The sequence below is a fragment of the Coptis chinensis genome, chromosome 2, assembly GCF_015680905.1.
Source record: "Coptis chinensis isolate HL-2020 chromosome 2, ASM1568090v1, whole genome shotgun sequence".
NCBI lineage: Eukaryota > Viridiplantae > Streptophyta > Magnoliopsida > Ranunculales > Ranunculaceae > Coptis > Coptis chinensis.
In genome coordinates, this window is record NC_141457.1 from 76,893,537 (window position 1) to 76,912,345 (window position 18,809).

An 18,809-nucleotide genomic window follows, 5' to 3' on the forward strand; every position below is an offset into this window, starting at 1 on the left:
AGGACCACTCCACATTCCTGTATGCTAAGAGTAAGTCCAATAGGGACATGCTAAAAGGGTGCCACATAAGAGAGACAAATGCTAAAAGGGGGGCCACATGCTAAGAGCGAGCCAAATTTGGCATAAACCGTTCCCATGGACGTTTTTCAACCAAGTTAGTTTAGGGAGGCAGATAGCACAATTTATGTCGTTCATGTGTAGTGTAAAGTAAATATGAATTTCTGCCCTCCGTTACAATTGAACACACATACGACAGAAAATGTGTTGTCTGTCTCCCGGAACTTATTTTAGCAGCTCTTAGACAATAAAGCCACAAATTTAGCTGTGTTTTTCACACTACTCTAAATTTAAGACCATTCTAGCAGCCCCATTGTTCTGGTGTGCGGGCCATATAGCAAATGGAGTTGCGCTCACACGTTTGAAACTATATAGTCCAAGCCAAAGTGTCAGTGAAGGGCCACTTATCAAAAAATTTAATGAGTTGTTACTATTTAGAGCAAGTCCAATGAGGGGGCTATATGGGTCGCTAAAAGCAAATATAAGACTTCCCCACAAAAATGTCATTTCAACGGGATCTTTAAAAGGGTCTTTAAATTTGAAAGGAAAGAAAACCAAGCCAAAGTTAAGATCTTCGCTAAGACCCTTCTATAATAAGTTTGGGAGAGGCGGGCTTTTTTTTTGTCGTCCTAAATTCAACCGGACGCACAAACAACCGGCCCAAATTTTTTTTTTAAATAATAGATGGACGGCAGAAACTATGTCGTCCGTATCATTTAGCACTTCAAAACATAAAACATGATTGGATTGGTTTTTTTATTTTGGAGAGTCAAGTTTGGCTGGGCAACTAAAAAGCCTGTGTGTCACTTTTAGCAGCCCAGTTTAGCAGATAGACCTTGGACTTGCTCTTAAACAACGACACCGCACAACAAAGTCCACCATCGAATAATAGCAACAGTAGAAGATGGGTTTCGTTATTAGCAACAGTTTGTTTGCTTTATTATCGAAAAAAAAAAAAAACAGTTTGTTTGCTTCACTATTCACATCTCCACTTGAAAATGAGTTGTTACTGAAGAAGAAATCTTTTTGTGAATTTAAAGTGTTATCTAATAACAAGATGAATGTAAATGGAATATCATGCAAAGTTCAATCAGAAAGTGAGATTCATGAAAAACCAACAAGTACTAATAAGAGCAAGATGGAAGAGTACAACACTGCCATGAAGAGTATGATGAGAAATCCATACGAGTATCACCATGTTTTGGGTGAGTTTTATTTTTTCTTAATTCTTATTGCATTTAGCTTTTTGCAAGTCTGTTTGGGAATGAGAGAAGTATAAAGATATAGATTCTTTTTGAGAAAAGGTGTTTTCATAAAACAAATAGTAATAACGAAAAGCTCAATTTCTTTTGAGCTAAAAGTGGATCAGTTGTAAATAAAAATTTAAATCAAGAAATGACCATAGACAGACCCCTTTCAAACTCAATATAGAACAAAACCAGTCCTGGTTTCCTGTGCAGTAACTTCGTATACACCTCTAGCAGCCCCGTTAATTTTGATGTTGCAAACCGAGGAAGTATTTGTCCAAGTAAAACATTTCAAAGTTACGACCTGCAAAAAAGCTGTTTACTGGACTAGAATCTGGAGGATCTTATAGTGCATTGCAGAAATGACCCTTTCAAACAGAAGGCTCTAATGCTTTGCAGCTTGCAACATTTACCATATAGCCTAACAGATACTTGAGTAGGATATACTGTTCTTAAATGGTTTATTCTAGTTATGAGTGTGAAATGCAAGTCCCAGAGGTAATGGCCGTTGGCCGATTACTCATGTAGTACTGTTTGTATTGCCCCACAGCCCCCTCAAGATCTTTAATGACTGTGACTACCAGAATTTACTTTCATTTGAGATAGTTACTTAGCCAAACCTCTATTAGCAGCCAATGCCCATATAGAATGATTTTGGTGCTGGACTTGTACTTGTGCACTAATTCACCAACTGCTCATCGTTCTTCGACTCCGTATTTGTGAAGTTTGTCCAAATTCTGCACAGCTTGCAATTGCAAACAATTCCTTTTAATACGCTTTTAAGGGTTTTAATTGGTATCGAAGGGTTTAGTTCATCGCTTTGAGCCTATACTCTTAACTTCTCAAGTCTTAACCACTTGGAAATGTCAGTTATTAGAGTCTTCTTTATTCTCAGTTACAGCAAGAACTGTATTGTGATATGGTTGTAAAACATTTGTTGAATTTTTTCTCAGGAATGAACTACACACTTATAACTGATGATTTGATTGTGGGCTCCCAACCTCAAAAGCCTGAAGACATAGATCACTTGAAAGAGGAGCAAAATGTCGCCTACATTCTAAACTTACAGCAGGACAAGGACATTGAGTATTGGGAGATTGACTTGCAGTCAATAGTCAAAAGATGTAAAGAACTTGGTATCCGCCACATGAGAAGGCCTGTAAGCCAATCTTCTTTTATAGTTTTGGTGACATGTCAGATTTTATAAAGAGACTAACCACATTGCTTTACTATCAAAAGATAATCTAAAAATAATCACACTATTTTTTAGAGTTCCCACTCCTACACATTAAAGAGAACTGTACAGTATGCACTTCAAATTCAAGGGTTTATCCTTACAATATTGCTTCCATTAACTTGATGATGCCAAGTCCTGAATGATTTTTTCTTTTCTCGGTTTTCTAAAATAGAGGAATAGGTTTGTCTTCTGTCCTGGTAATATATTTGTTGTAAGGTCGGGTGTCACCCGCTTGTTTTTGTCGCATTCTGTTCTGGTTCTCATTGATTGTGCATTCTGTTCAGTAACAACGGCAAGTTTCTATGTACCCCATATTGAGCAACCTCAATGTGATGAATACTGTGATGGAAGGTCCTACAGTGTCAATGTATTTGACTGTTTTCACTAGGGGTGTCTCTTTTTGCCGAATTTTCGATTTTGCCGAAATCTGACCCAAAATTGGTCCGGCTCTGGGTGTAGTGGTAGTTTTCATGGTCCGATATCCGATTTTCCGATTTCCATAAATTCCGAAAAAAAATTGGATCGGATTCGGATATAACTCTAAAAACTGATCCGATATATAGTCGATCCGAAATTTCCGATATTATTGCCGATTTATTCCGAAAATATGTACTTATAAACTAATAAATCTCCACTGTCTACTTGATTAGATCTTGACCGTTCATTCATTTTCTATTTTTTGTACTTCTAAAAACAAAATAAACAACATAACCTAGCCACTACTTGACTCCTTCTCTGACATGTATTAGGCTTTTGTTAGTTCCTTACATGTAAAGTATTGTTTTTTTGAAGTTCCAAAGTGTTTTACTGCTATTGTATATTTTGAAATTTAGTGATGTCAAATTTTCTTTTCCAAAAATAATTGAAAGTAAAGAGATTTGTGAAAAACTGAAAATTTATCAAGTATTCCAAATTTTCCGAATTTCCTAAATATATTTTGAATCCGAAAAAAAATTGGATCGGATTTGGCTAGCATATTAGGTTCCGAAAAAATTCAGAAAAAATTCCGAAGGAGTATAAGGCAATATCAAACAATGTATTTGGTTGTCTTCTGATATCTATCACGTCTAACTAGATCATCTTGGGGCATTTTGATATTATCTTCAGGCAAGAGATTTTGATCCAGATTCACTGAGAAGTGGATTACCTAAAGCTGTTTCTTCATTGGAGTGGGCAATATCGGAGGGAAAAGGAAAAGTGTAAGTGCATTGTACTGCTGGGCTAGGGAGGGCTCCAGCTGTTGCAATCGCTTATATGTTCTGGTTTTGTGGAATGAATGTGAGTCTAAACCCGTCATACAATTATCAATTTGGTCAATATTTTGAATAGCTTCTACATATGATTTATTGGCTGTTTCTGAGAACATCAGTGATTCAGCAATAAGGCCGACTTCTCTGGCCCAACATGTGATATGAGTCTGCAATACTACTATGGTTCTTTTGCTGTTTAGCCAAGTTTTTAGGTACTAATATGAGAATCAAAGTATATTGGATCGTAGAAAGTGAGCTGTTTGGTTCATCTTCATACACTGGACTTGACCAAATTGCTCTGCTTGAACTCCCTGCTTGGCATACGTGCCAATATCTGCAGATTACAATATTTGAGCTGTTAATATTATGAAGGGAAAGGTCCGCATTATAACCTTTATTACTGCACAATATTTGCTTGATAGGCTGTTAATTTCTGGACGAACTAGATGTTGCTTGCCTATGTTAGCAATTTTGAAGCCTTATGAATCATGCAATTTAGTTTTGCTTGTATTCTTGTAGAACTGTTTGCATATTTTGCAAGCACAGAAAACTGTTTCATTAATTGTTGTACTTATTGAGCAGCTGAAGACAGCCTATGCAGCACTTACGTCGAAGAGGCCTTGTGGCCCAAACAAGAGCGCAATACGTGGAGCTACTTATGATCTAGCCAAGAATGATCCTTGGAAAGAACCTTTTGAGAGCCTTCCAGAACATGCTTTTGAGGATGTAGCAGAGTGGGAGAGGAATTTGATTCAGGAGCAAGTTCGTGCTCTCCGTGGAACTTAGAGAATACAGGTAGCCACAATTTATTATTACCCCAAGATGGTGTAGTTTTCACTGGTCTCTCTAATACATTAACTAGAGGTTCAAGTAGTAAGCTCGTGACATGGGAAATCCACAACTTTTTTCAGGCCAATGGTGACTACTGACTATTTTCTGAAATTTATAATTTCTCAGTTTTTTTTTTTTTTTTTTCTAGATTCGCATTGCGTAATGACATTTATACTGGTCAGTGCATCATAAAAATATCCATTTTAATAAGTTTCATCGACTGCTATAGTCACCAACTAAACGAGTTTGGCATTTCAATTGGTAAATCAACCTTAATTCTTTACTTGCCATGTTTGACTTGAGTTAATCTCATACTTCTCCCAGTTTTCGCTTTATTTTGAAGGATTCTTAGTCATATTAGTTTAAATCTTTTTACCATTTTTGAACAGGTTTCCTGATAATGTTGCCTAGGTCTGTCCACAGCTTTTACTCGGAGGGGCTAACTTGCAGGGAGCAAGAGGACGAACCAACAGTTGGACAACTCATAAATGTGGAGGCCATTTTATCATAACTATCCAATTTGAATGCCCAAGAGAATCGAAATTAGAACATTCCAATTTGATATATAGTTCCTGTATATTAGTTAATCTTTCAGATGTATAAAATCATGGCAGAGAGACAGCACCCGTGGCCAGATATGTCGCTGCAGCAGGAATAAAGTCCACCAAATACCTTGTTTTAGTGTTTTGATGCAAAGAAGGTCTTTGTATAAGTATGTGCTGAATATACTATTACGAAAGTGATTACATTTTTAAGTCAGGTATATAAGCTTGTGATGAGCGAGGTTGGGTATCTGAGCTCTCCCATTTGGAGTTTATGAGACATGTCATAATGCAGTACTGCTATACAAAAGTGGCAAATGGTTAGGGCAGATAGCATAGATTGTTCTGCCCTTGGGAAGTTTTGTTATAGGAAATGTGGGCTACTTTCTGGCAAATTATGTTCTCTATATATCTAAAATGAATTATCAGTTCAGTGTTCATTCCATCAGACTAGTTGGATTAACTGGTCAGAACTGGTGTTTGTTGAGCGGTCGAAGATGCGTGGATAGCACTCATAGCAGGACCACACCAACAACATCGTCCATTCATGAACACAGTTACTTTAGGTGCTTCTGCCGCATGTATGGAAATGTCTTGTATGAATTGTGAAAGTCACAAATCTCTAATTGTGAATTGGATTGATTATGGAGAGACAGCCCATTCATTGGTCCTTGTCTCGTGGGTTTGGCTCTTTTAACGCACCATTCATTGGTCCTTGTCTCGTGGGTTTGGCTCTTTTAACGCACCATTCATTGGTGCTTGTCTCGTGTGTTTGGCGAGAAATGATCTTCTTGGCTTGAGACTTGAGTAAAGCTAATTCTCGGCCTACGCTTAAGGGAAGACATGCTTGGGGTGCACATTTATTAATCCAACCAACATTGAGTGAACTTACTGGCCAAGAGCTGGCAAACGAAATGCTAAGAGAAAATGGTTGAATGTCCATGTCCATATGTGAATCGTTTAAGCAATCTCTAGTCTACTATAATACTCGGCAGATATGCTTTAGTTACCTTCTTTAGTTAACACAATACCTCAATGATTACTAAATCTTTTGTTCGAACAATATTCTTTTTCCCCTTTTGCTCACTTGATAGTAACTTGTTAGTTGTTACTAGTTGATTTTTAGAAAGTGCTTCCTTCTAAACACAGTATCGCTTCACCATACCTCAAATAGCCTTGTTTGAGGCTTTTAGCTAATCGTCAATCCCTATCAATAATCACTCCTCATGCGGCCATGCCCTCAAGGAATGGAAATGATAAGGGTGCATTAATGTAATGGAATGGAATCAAAATAAACTGAACCACACTTTCAATGGCTTGACTGCTGTGGGGCTGGCATTCCAAAATCTATCCATATTTCGTCTATAATGTAGCTGGTATACTAATGGGGCAATAATTTGATATGGCAATTAGCAAGTTCTGGTTCTAAGAGCTGACCTATCCAGTTAACCATTTAGTGAAGGTTCAGTATATCTATATCGGTGAAAATACTGATGAATTAAATATGACAGAAATTTTGAAAGTATTTGTAACTTTGTATAGCTCAAAACTGTACAGATGCAGCGGGTCCTTCGTCAAAACAATTACATCCTGTTGCTGTAGGAGGTTTGTGACAAAATACTTGGTCTTTAAAGATTTGGAACTAAAACGTAGGCATAATTCAAGAAAAATCCAGTGTAGTTCATCAGGAAATTAAGTTTTGAACTGTGAAAATATGACTGAACAGACAAGTAGATTGAGATTTGAAGCATACCTTCAGTCGAGAAGTAATTTTTATATCTTTTATATGAACAAAGTAGTAATAATAAGTACAACAATATTCCGAGTGAATGACTGGTGCTTGGTATTTGTTTCATATATATTTTCCTTTGCTTACATGTGTTCATAGTTATAGATTACAACTTAATAACATTTCAACTGATCTAAATATGTACATTAACAAACACATGGAAGTATGGAACATGCCTATTGTGCAAGACTTTATTAAGTACTTAAATCTTTTTCGCCATCATCACACCAATCATCATCCAACTCACTGGATACCGATGATTCCGGTTCACTAGAATACGATTGATCAATCAAGCTGCTGAGTTTCTTTCCCCACATACCTTCATACGACCGTATCTCCACAACCACTAAACTCTCGGTCAACCGGTAAACTTCAATTTCAACAACCAAATTACCATTCTGTCCTTCAAATACCAAATGCCACTCGTTTCGTAACACGGTTACATTTTCTTGCTTTCCCATTTCCTCAATCTTCTCAATTATATTCTCGGGCGTTTCGGCCGATACAAATCGTTCATCATCCACCGAATCACGTGAATCGCTGAATAAACCCGATAAATCGAAACCCGACGAAAACGAAATTAAGTCGAATGCGTTCAAGAATGTATCTTTTCCGTCCTCCTTTTCCGAAATGTAACCGAAACTTTCCTCACTTTCTTTGTGACACCCCTTATTGAACCACGGATCGCGCAAAATCTCATTGATCGTGATCCTTGTTTCAGAATTCGGGTCGAGAAGACGAGATAAAAATCGTTTTAAATCGGGTGACATCCATCTCGGGCACCGAAAATCTCCTTTATAAATTTTCCGATACATAACCATGAGATTCGGATTATTGAAAGGCAAATAACCAGCGTTCAAAACATAAAGAATAATTCCACACGACCAAATATCAACCTTCGGGCCATCGTAACCTCTTTTCGCCAGGATTTCGGGTGCTACATAAGCCGGCGTTCCGCAAAGTGTGTGTAACAGCCCGTCATTTCGGACTTGTTCCGTAACAGCACTTAATCCGAAATCCGAAACTTTCAAATTTCCACTTTCATCAAGTAGCAAATTTTCCGGTTTCAAATCTCTATGAAACACACCATGAGAATGACAATACCCGACGGCTGAAATCAGCTGCTGAAAATACCGACGGCTCATATCTTCACTTAACCTTCCTTTGGCTGAAATTTTATCAAAAGCTCGCCACCTATAACAAGCTCCATTACAAAATAAATCTTCGTCTTGGTTGCAAGAACTTCGAAAAGTTTTACGATGTTACGATGATGCATGCGTCGCATGACTTCGATTTCGCGCTTAATTTGAGAAACTAGGCCACCTTTAACAATTTTCTGCTTGCTAATGCACTTGATAGCAACATTTTCTCCTGACTGAACGTTCCTTGCATGGTAAACCTTCGCGAACGCACCACGTCCGAGCAATTTTCCGACTTGGTATTTACCGAATAATGTGTTTCTCGACGATATTTCGTCTGGTGGTTCTGATGTAGTAGCATCGCCATAATCTTCCATTGTTTTTTGCACAACTAGCTAGGAAAAACACTGGAATTCGAAGACTTTCTTTTGAAGAATGAGATGAGGTTGTATGCTTCTTATGGATGGAGATATTTACGGAGAGAGGATTGTTGTGGTTCTAAACTTCCAACTTAAAATAGGGTTTATAGACATTCTTGACTTAACCTGTTTATCTGAATTCTGAAAAGTACTTGCTGAAGTCATTTGGGTTTACAAGTCTCCTATGACAAAGAAGTACTGCCGTAGTTATTGGTTCTCCTTTTTTTAAAGTGAAACTATATTGTCAATATTATCGGATATTCGGATAATAGAGGAAAGAAATGGCCATATATATTTGATTTAGGTGAAATCAAAATTGTAGAAAACATAGACATTACTCTACATGTTATCCTACTTTAAAACGTGGCACCCTTAGATCTGCTGATAGCATGAAACAAAGAAGAAAGGGTAACACTTAAAGGCATCTGTATTCTGTAAAAGCATACACGTGCAAAGCTTGCCCTGTAGAAAAGGATACCTTAGTTAATGTTTCAATTATTCCGGGAATGTGATGTTCTTGGGAACCAACGTTACCTTTCGGTTTGTTTTTGCAGAGTTCACACTTATATTCATTATATAGAGCTGTTAGAGTACGCGGGATTATGGGTGCGCTGGCATAGAGCCTTCGTTATGGACTGCCATGTAATACACCCTCATCCCTTGCCTGATTATGGGAGGGTCCAGATTTTATAGCGCAAGTACAGTTTGCGTACTCTAGAATTTTACAGTGTTTGATAGTTCGAGTAGTTCTCTAGAGCTTCACACTTTAATTAACTCTGAAGCGCACTAAGAGCATTTTTAAGTGAGATACTTTCCTAGCATCAAATACCAAATTTTCAACAATGTGATGTTTTTTCATTTTCAGGAGAAACACATATTGATGAAAACACCAAACCAAACACCAAATCAGCCAAAATTTGGTTCCAGTTTTAGTATTGTATCAAATCTCTCTTGCGGTTTTGGAAAAACTGCGTGGTTTTTCTAACACCGCATGGGCTTGGGCTAAACAGTGGGCTTCAATCACGCGGTTTTGCAAAAACTACGTCATTTGATGTGCGACACATCGCGCGGTTTTGGGAAAACCGCGTGGGCTTGGGCTTGGGCTTCTAAGATGGGCTTCAGTAGTGCGGTTTTGAGAAAGTCGCATGGGCTATATGGCGCGGTTTATCCAAAACCACCTCATTTGATGTCGAATATTTGATATTGCTCTTAAAGTTGGTTGGTGTTTTTTCGGTTTGGTGTTTGGTTTGGTTAAAAAAAATTGTGTTTTTTTAGATTGCTCCTAAAGATGCTCTAATTAACGTTTATATAGGACTTTTATTACTCTTTAAAAGTACGTTTTATAAGGCGAAAAACAACTCTTAGCGTATTATCCTCGTTAAGGTTTCACCTAGACTTTCGAGTGAGTGAACGGTTGGAATCTTAATTACTGTCTGGTGCTTGTTCACTCATACTCCTCGCAGAGATAGTTATTCATTGGAAACTTCTCTCTTCTTTTAACAAAGTTGATGTTTTGATCATTGAATAACTATCCTCGTTAGGTAAAGAATGAGATCTCTATAAGTGGGTATTCCTTTTCTCTTTTAGTTGTTCTGTTAAAATGAACACTCCAGAAGGATTAGAGGGTGGCACAACAACACAAGATATGACTTGGAGTTTTCTATTCTCAAACCCAACCACAAACTTTTCCAGTGGTCAACTGGACTGGATTGAAACAGACATGGATCTAGATGTGATTGATGTTCCAAAAGACATACTTGAAGAAGGTTGTGAAAAGTGGAGAGAGCACTTGGTGGGTTTCTTTGTGGACAAACGTCTACCTTTTCCAGTGGTTAAAAATGTCCTAGAGAGATCTTGGAAAACTAAAGTACAATATGATATTGCTACGGATCATGAGTTGTTATATTTCAAGTTTTATGATGATGAGGATAGGCAAAGCGTTCTAGAAAAAGGGCCTCTTTTTATTGCGGGAAGAGTTTTCATGGTTTGACCATGGACAGAAGATTTGGAAACACAAAAAAAAAGTATGACTACCCTTCATATATGGGTAAAGTTATGGAAAGTTCCAAAATAGCTATGGACCAAAGCAGGCATGAGCTTTGTTGGACGTAGAATATGGAAACCTCATTGTTGGGATGAGGCGAATCAGAAAAACTTAAGGCTAGATTATGCAAAGATATGTGTTGAAGTGCTTGTAGGTACTAAATATCCTGATACAATTAGACTGAGAATGGGAAGAGGCGTAGTTGCTGAAGTTATGGTTGAGTATATGTGGCTTCCAGCTATATGCAACAAACTTGGACACAAGGAACTGAAGTGTCCAAATAAAGAGATTAATGTACGAAATGTAAATGAGGATGCAGGTGAAAAAAATATAACAACAGTAGGAAGTGGATCAGAAATAGCAGTAGCAGTAGTAGAAAGAAGTGAAGCAAAAACAGTAATAGCAGCAGTTACAGAGAGAGTCACAAGGAGTGAAACAGAAATACCAACAAGGAACCATGCTATGGTACCTAATGTCAGGGCTGGCAATGGGTCGGGTAAGAACCGATACCCGATCCGGTCCGAACCAATAAAAACGGGTCTGGGATAGGTAGTTAGTATATTGGACCGGTTCTGGGTCTTGAAAATCAAAACCAGACTCTTATTGGATTGGTTCTGGATTAAGTATGTACCGAACCGTTATGGGCTTGATCCAATTAAAATTTTTAGTCTTATTCTTCATAATTTTCCTTCACCATATATTTCTATTACCTTATGCAATATTTAAAGGTTCAAAATAAGATATGCAAAATATATATGTAATATTACGATATTTTTTTATATAATAAAAAAATGGTTTCTATCTAAATGAAAACCCTCCCTTACAAATTTGGATTTCAAATAATTTATTATGCCTTTTGGATTTGTGTACCTTGTTTTTGTGTTTAGCAAAAAAAATTATTTAATATTTATATAACGAAAATTAGGATCCTATTATAAAAAACTCGGTTCACCGGGTTGAAATTGAGTTTATTGGTTCGGAACAGATCGGATCCGGAATCAAAAAATAAGTTTTCGGTTCGGTTCTGGTTCTCTAACTCAAATATCCGTTCAGGTCGGGTCCGATTCTGGGTCTGTATTGTTGAAAAGCGGATTGGTTTTGGATTTGCATATATCCGGACCAATCCAACCCATTGCCAGCCCTACCTAATGTTACTCCAATAAGAGCTACAAGTGAGGGTCAGGTGGCACACACCTTAACTACAGGAAGCCAGAGGAGAAACAAGGACACAAGCTTAAGGAATACACACTAGGTTCCTATCACCTAGGCAAGAAACAATAAATGAAGAGCAACAGGGAGAGCAAAATGTTGCTCCAAGCAATCCTAGGATTCATAATAGTGGCAACACAAATGCCATGGAGGACAGAGCAAGCGTAAGGCAATGCCTTGAAGAGAGGAATCAATTTGCAGCTCTAGGAGATAGTAATGAAGAACTAGAAGATGACATTTTGGAAAAAGAAGATGACTTATTTTCTAATCATGAAATAGATGAGATGTTAAGGACAAACACTATGCTAGCGAGGGTTACAAGTGTTGTAGAGGCAGGAACTACTAGTTCTGCGAGCTCGGTACAACAACGGTCAGCAAAATCCAAGACGAAAGTGCAGAGAAGGGTTATAGATGAAGTGGTATCACCAGTTATAGAGAAGAGAGGAAAGGACAAAAACTGGTCCAAAGGTAAAAAGAAAAAATCTCCAAATACATGGAAATGAACCTTTGTGCATGAAATGTTAGGGGGATGAATCAAGTTGCTAAAGCTAAAGAAATTAATAGTTTTATAATGAAGAATAAAGTTTGTCTGATAAGTTTGTTGGAAACAAAAGTTTTAGACAAGTTAATTGTGATGGAATTAAGAGAGTGTGTTGCCCTTCTTGGCAATTCTTGCATAATTACGCTAGTGATGCAAGTGGTAGAATTTGGATAATGTAGGATGACAAGATGGTAGTTGTTACAATGATTAAGAAGTCTGCACATTTCTTACATTGTAAGGTGACTTATCTTCATAATAATACTTCTTTTTTTCTTACAATGGTGTATGCAAGTAATAGTAAGAGACAAAGAGGACAATTGTGGACTGAATTAAGAAACATGAGTTTATCTTTGAATGAACCTTGGGTTTTGATAGGAGATTTCAATAATGTGCTTTACTCTCATGAAAGAGTTGGGGGTGAACCTGTCCACCCTAGAGAGACAACACCTTTTGCTAATTTTGTTTCTAATTCTGGTCTAACATACCTCAAATCCTCAGGTTGTTTCTTTACTTGGACAAATTTTGATGAGGATGTCAGAAAATATTCCAAGATAGATAGAGTGTTGATCAACTCTCTATGGCTTTATGCTTTTTCTAATTCTCTGGTGGAATTTCATACTCAAGGCATTTCTGATCATTCTCCAATGGTTATATCTATGTTTGAAAGAGAGAAATGTTCTTTTCCTTTCAGGTTTTGTAATTACTGGGCTCTGCACCCTGATTTTCAACAGACTATACAATTGTGTTGGGACACTGGAGTTTATAGTAATCATATGTATGTGTTAACACATAAGCTGAAGATTGTTAAGTCCAAATTGAAAGGGTGGGCTAGGAGACACCTATCAGATTTGCAAAATAGGCTTGAGGTTGCAAGAGATGACCTCAAGCAAATTCAAAAAATGATACAACAACAACAACCTTTGAATTCAGCACTGTACTTCAGGGAAAGAGAGTCCAGGATCGAGATGAGTTTACTTTTAGAGATGGAAGAAGTGGATTTTAAACAGAGAACTGAATGTGATTGGATTATGTATGGGGACAAATGTAATGCTTTTTTCCACAATGCTATTAAAGAGAATAAGAATAGGAATTTCATATGGGCAGTGGAGGATCTCAGGTAATAGATTACAAGGTCAGGAAGATATTTCTCAAGCTTTCATAAGCTATTATAAGTCTTTACTGGGAGAGGTTTTAGATTCTATATGTAATGCTCAACTGGAAGATTTATAGTTGAGAAATGAAGTAGATGAAGTAGTGGCAAGGGAACCCTATGAAGATATTAGGCATGAAGAAATTAAATAAGCATTTTTCTCTATGAAAGATAATAGTTCACCAGGGCCTGATGGATATAATGTATATATGTTTTCAAGAAAGTTTGGAATATCATAGGTGATGATTTCATAAGGGCTGTCAAGTCTGCTTTTATGCAAAGCCACATTCATAAAGGTACCAATTCTACCTTTTTATGTCTCATTCCTAAACTGCATAAACCCTCCATGATTGATGAGTTTCGGCCCATTGCATGTTGTAATGTTATTTACAAATGCATCTCTAAAATTATCAGTAATAGATTGAAGCTTCATATCTCAACTTTAGTTGGATTAAATCAATCTGCTTTTGTGCTCGGTAGAGCTATACAAGATAATCTTCTTCTTGCTCATGAGCTTCTTAGAGGTTATAATAGAGTACATGGTGCTGCTCGATGTTCTATTAAGATTGATATTTAGAAAGCCTATGACTCTCTGAGTTGGGATGCTATTGAAAAGATTATGTTTAGATTTCGATTCCCTAGCTACTAAGTTTATAGGGTGGATGAAAATGTGCTACACTTCTCCTTGTTTCTCAATCCTTGTTAATGGTTACCCTCAAGGATATTTTGATGGTATGAAAGGCATCAGACAAGGTGATCCCCTATCACCATATTTGTTTGTTCTCATTATGGAGGTGTTAGGCAGTCTTCTAAAGCAAGCGATTCTTGAGATAAAAGTATTGCTTACCACTCAAAGTGTAGGAGAGTACAAGTTATACACCTGTGCTTTGCTGATGATGTTCTTATTTTCTGTAAAGGGGAAGGAGATTCATTGAAGGGTGTTAGTGAAGTGCTGAAATCTTTCTCAGCTCTCACAGGTCTGAAATTGAATGTTTCAAAGACTACTTTACTTACGGGAAGCATCAGCCTTGATATTAGTAAAGCCTTGCTTCTCAGGTTTGCTTGGGTTTAGACATGTTACACCTCATGTTAAGTATCTTGGGCTCCCTCTTTCGGCATCAAGAATTGGACCTCAAGACTGTTTACCTCTGATAGAAATTATTACAGGTAGAGTAACAAATTGGAAGAATAGGTCTCTTACTTTTGCTGGTAGACTTCAGTTAATACAATCAGTCCTTTCTTCTTTACATACCTATTGGGCAAAAATCTTTATTTTGCCTAGTGGAGTAGTAAATTTTGTTTCCTAGATAATGAATAGGTTTCTTTGGTCTGGTCCTAGCATGGACAAAAAATTGCACAAGGCAAGTCATGGAACTATAAGGTATAGCAAGATGGAGGGTGGGTTGAATATTGTGGACTTAAAAGTTTGGAATGTGGCTGCCTACTGTGGTTTGATTTTCAAAATTGCATCAAGGGAGGATACTCTATGGAGTGAATGGGTGTGGGAATACCATCTTAGAGGTAAGAACTTCTGGTCTATAAAGATTCTTCAAGATTGCTCTTGGGTATGGAGATGTATCTTGAAACATAGAAAGACTGCAGCTAGATATATGAGATGCACTATAGCTAAAGGTGAAAAGACTAATGTGTGGAATCATCCTTGGTGTCCTAAGGAGCTTCTAGTGAACAACTCTCAAACAAAACATCTTATTCACCTTTATGATGATGCAAAGGTTAGTGAACTAATCACGGATGGGCATTGGAATGAGTTAGTTCTTAATTTACCTTCTGGTGAGCTAAAAAATCTCATTATGAGTGTTGTGATTAATGATTTGGTTGCTGAGGACTCTGTGGTATGGACTGAAACGTCAACTAGGCTATTTTCCACTAAATCTGCCTACATGAGCCTTAAAAAGATAAGAGAGAAAGTTAAATGGTACAAACTGGTATGGGGGAAATTTGCCATTCCAAAACACTCTTTTATTACCTGGCAATTGTTTAGTGGTTGTCTATCCACTCAAGACATGCTTATAAAGAGGAATATTTTACATCACTCAGAGTGTTGCTTATGTAATAATGATAAAGAGAATTCTCATCATTCTCATCAGTTTACTAAAACAATTTGGTCTGAAGTCAAGAGGCATATGGGGTTGGATCCTTTGGTTAAGGAATCTAATCATGAATGGTACACTCTTATGAGAAGGACTAGAGGTTCCACTACTGATTCTGAAATTCTAAGAGCTATGATAAATGCAACTGTCTATGCTATATGGAATGAGAAGAATTGTAGGAGATTCAAGTACAAGAGTCACACCACCTTGCAAGTTACAAATGATATTCAGAGAAAGATGAAGTTATATCTTGAGAAAGTTGTAAAAGAGGTCTCGACAATGTTGTCCGCTAGATCTTTTTGCAAAGATCTTGGTGTTCAATTATGTATGAAGCCACAACGTGCAAACAATACATATGGAATAAGCCTTTACCACCACTGCGATGTTAAACTTTGATGTTACTTTGTCACCAAATAAAACAGGATTTGGAGGTATCCTTAGAGATGAAAAAGGAGTAGTTTTATTGGTCTACTAGAGGAAGTTCTACTCAAAGATCAATACTTTGCTTCAAGAGCTTAATGGAATTGCCGAAGGTCCGAAGGTATCTCGATGATTGGCATTCGGCATTTGATGGTAAACTATGACTCTCGTCGCAAAGGCAAATAGTTAATAGAAATGAAGCTATTCCGTGGTAATGCTTGTAGGAATGTTATGCAAGCTATAGATAATCACATAAGAGACTTTGACTCTATTGTGGTTCGTGATGTTTATAGGGAGGGAAATAAAGTTCTTGACATTCGTTGGTCAAGTTAGTAGATATGAGCTCTATAGGAATTTTGTACTATATATAGGTCCTCTAGAGGATGATTTGCATGTAATAGTGGAAAATGATGCAAAAGGAACTGTGTATAGCAGATAATTAAAATGAATGCAAGTTTAGGTCTGCTATAACCCATAACAGTTTCAACCTCTCCCATGAGGAGAGGGGTACACAACCAATCCCACCTTTCCTTTTTCCTTCTTAATACAAAAATTAGCAAATTTAGGAAAAAAAATCATTGTAAAAGAAAATCTCCATGACTGTATGGTTGAGAGATTATCATACATTCGTAAATCTAGTAACTGCCAATTGGTTTTTCATTAATGTGGTTGAGACAAATCCGATTTGACATTTTGGTTTTCATTAAAGTACTCTTCATAGAGGCCTCTCCATGTTCAGTGGCGGAGCTAGGTACACCCTGGCATACCCTCACTTCCCAGAAAAACCTTTGATACATACCTATTCATTCGCACTAAAAAAACCCAACGCAAATAGGGAAAAATACATACCTATTCACTTCCCGTTGTCAGACTTAAGAGCTTCAGAACCATATTCTTAGGAGTTGTGGTCCAATGCCGTTGGATGAGATTCTTGTTATTGCTAGTAGTGCATGGAGTCTCTGTCTACCCGATTTTGACCTCAATTCTTTGGCTATAAATGCTACCGTCCCCGTTTTGGCAGAAGCGTTCTACAGTAAGATTGTTGCTGGTCTTGAGAGGGAGTTTGAGTTATCTGCTCATCAAAAAGCAGTCATTGGATGCTTGCAGTCAGAACACACAAAGGATTTTCTACTTGCTATTCCGATAGAGGGACTTGGACAGCGTATGTCACTGTTGGAGTATCGTTCTATTCTCTGGTACCGTCTCATGATTCTTTTGTACCCTGAGGGTAGTCTATGCCCTATTTGCCAAAAGAGTAAACTAGATGCTTTCAGGGACTATACAGTACATTGTAGACATTTTCTAGGTTTCAAATATCGACATGATCATGTTAGAGACATTTTATGTTATGCATTTTAGAGAACTGGGGTACAAGTAGAGAAGGAGGCTCCTATCAATTTTCTCACTGATCCGAATGAGGGTAGATCGACGCTTCGGCCTGCGGATGTATTGATCTACAGTTGGTCTGAGGGAAACATGCATGTGTTGATGTAACTAGAACATCTTCGTTGGTAGGGCTTGGGAATGGAGTCTTTGAGGTGGGAGAAACAGCTAATAGAGCAGCGACAGGAAAGATTGAGAAATACGAGGATGCTTGTAGGGCTAATCAACATTGTTTCATTCCGTTCAGTTTCGATATTTTCGGTTTCTTAACACAACAGTTTGTTGAGCTCCTTAAGAGCTTGCATAAAGTTATGAACCGTAATGACAGCTAGTTCTAACGAGTTTACATTTAGGATGATAGGATTTGTCATTCAGAAAGGACTTGCGGCGCAGCTTGTTGCACGTTTGTCTTAATCATTTGTAAAACTCATTATCATTATTAATAAAAAATTTCACTTCCAAAAAAAAAACAAAAACAAAAACCCCAAAAACAAAAACCTTCTCCAAAAATTAAAGAAAATATCCTCAAATATTCCAAATATTCCTCACGTACTCTCTCTCCTTTCTACTCAAAATGTAAAAAGGAAAATTTGAATAAAGATATTCCCCTTTATTTACTCTTAACATATGACATGTTCATGATAATCTCTCATAATCTCATTACTTGCTAATTCTAGACAATGCAACTAGATCTCGAGTTCTCACTAAAATTGTTCTTCTTAAAAAAAATAAAATTAAATCCAAAACCCAAAAAACTCTTTCTCTCTCTTCTTAGTCTCTACTTTTTCACTAATTTTTTTTTCCAAACAAGAAAACATATATTCTTCTTTAGACTTAAGTAATCACTCTACTCGATAGTCAACACTATAATACAAGGTTTCTTATGACCGCCCGTGGTAAGTTTAAAGTAAATTTTTTAAACCATTGAATTATTTATTTATTTTATTTTTGGATTCTTTATGTTTTTTTCTAATACACTTATTTCAATCGTTTTATATGATTTTTTATGTTCATTTTATACGTGTTTTGTTTTGTGACCAGTTTTGAAATATATTAGTTAAACTTCATTAGTTTTTTTGTTTTTTGGGTTGCCTGGGTAGTCACCCTCACTCAATTTCCTGGCTCCGCCACGGTCCATGTTTACGAAAAAAAAAAAACCAAAACGCTCAACATCATGCCATGTGAACGGGTTAGGATTGGAATCTCGCAATCGCCAGTCAATTTTAACCTTTACCCAGTTGAATCGGAAGTAGCATATGCATATGCGAGGAAAAGTTGTTGCTTATCGTGGGACGTCGGTACTAAGCGCGCAGAAAGGGCCAGCTCCATGATCCGGCCCCACATAGACTTGAAGCTAATAACTGAATAATCATTCCAAATTCCCAGTACCTGACCAAATTCAGCCACTCAAATTTGTGTGACTTCTGAGGCTGTGGAAAT

The 18,809-nt window shown here is 37.2% G+C and overlaps 1 protein-coding gene and 1 pseudogene across 2 annotated transcripts; one reads left to right on the top strand and one right to left on the bottom strand.

Moving 5' to 3' along the window:
• The first annotated feature begins 844 nt into the window (after positions 1-844).
• LSF2 (dual specificity protein phosphatase (DsPTP1) family protein) lies at positions 845-5,437 on the top strand. Its single transcript, XM_086589966.1, is given in 6 exon segments — positions 845-979; positions 1,016-1,262; positions 2,258-2,463; positions 3,649-3,819; positions 4,374-4,586; positions 5,012-5,437. Coding segments are annotated over 5 exon segments (846 nt in total). The 5' UTR covers positions 845-961; the 3' UTR covers positions 4,578-4,586; positions 5,012-5,437.
• A 1,546-nt stretch (positions 5,438-6,983) lies between these two features.
• On the bottom strand, positions 6,984-8,674 carry LOC147517939 (CBL-interacting serine/threonine-protein kinase 11 pseudogene; annotated as a pseudogene). Its single transcript, XR_015211639.1, has one exon. The product of XR_015211639.1 is annotated as a CBL-interacting serine/threonine-protein kinase 11 pseudogene (transcript).
• Between the last annotated feature and the right edge of the window lie 10,135 nt (positions 8,675-18,809).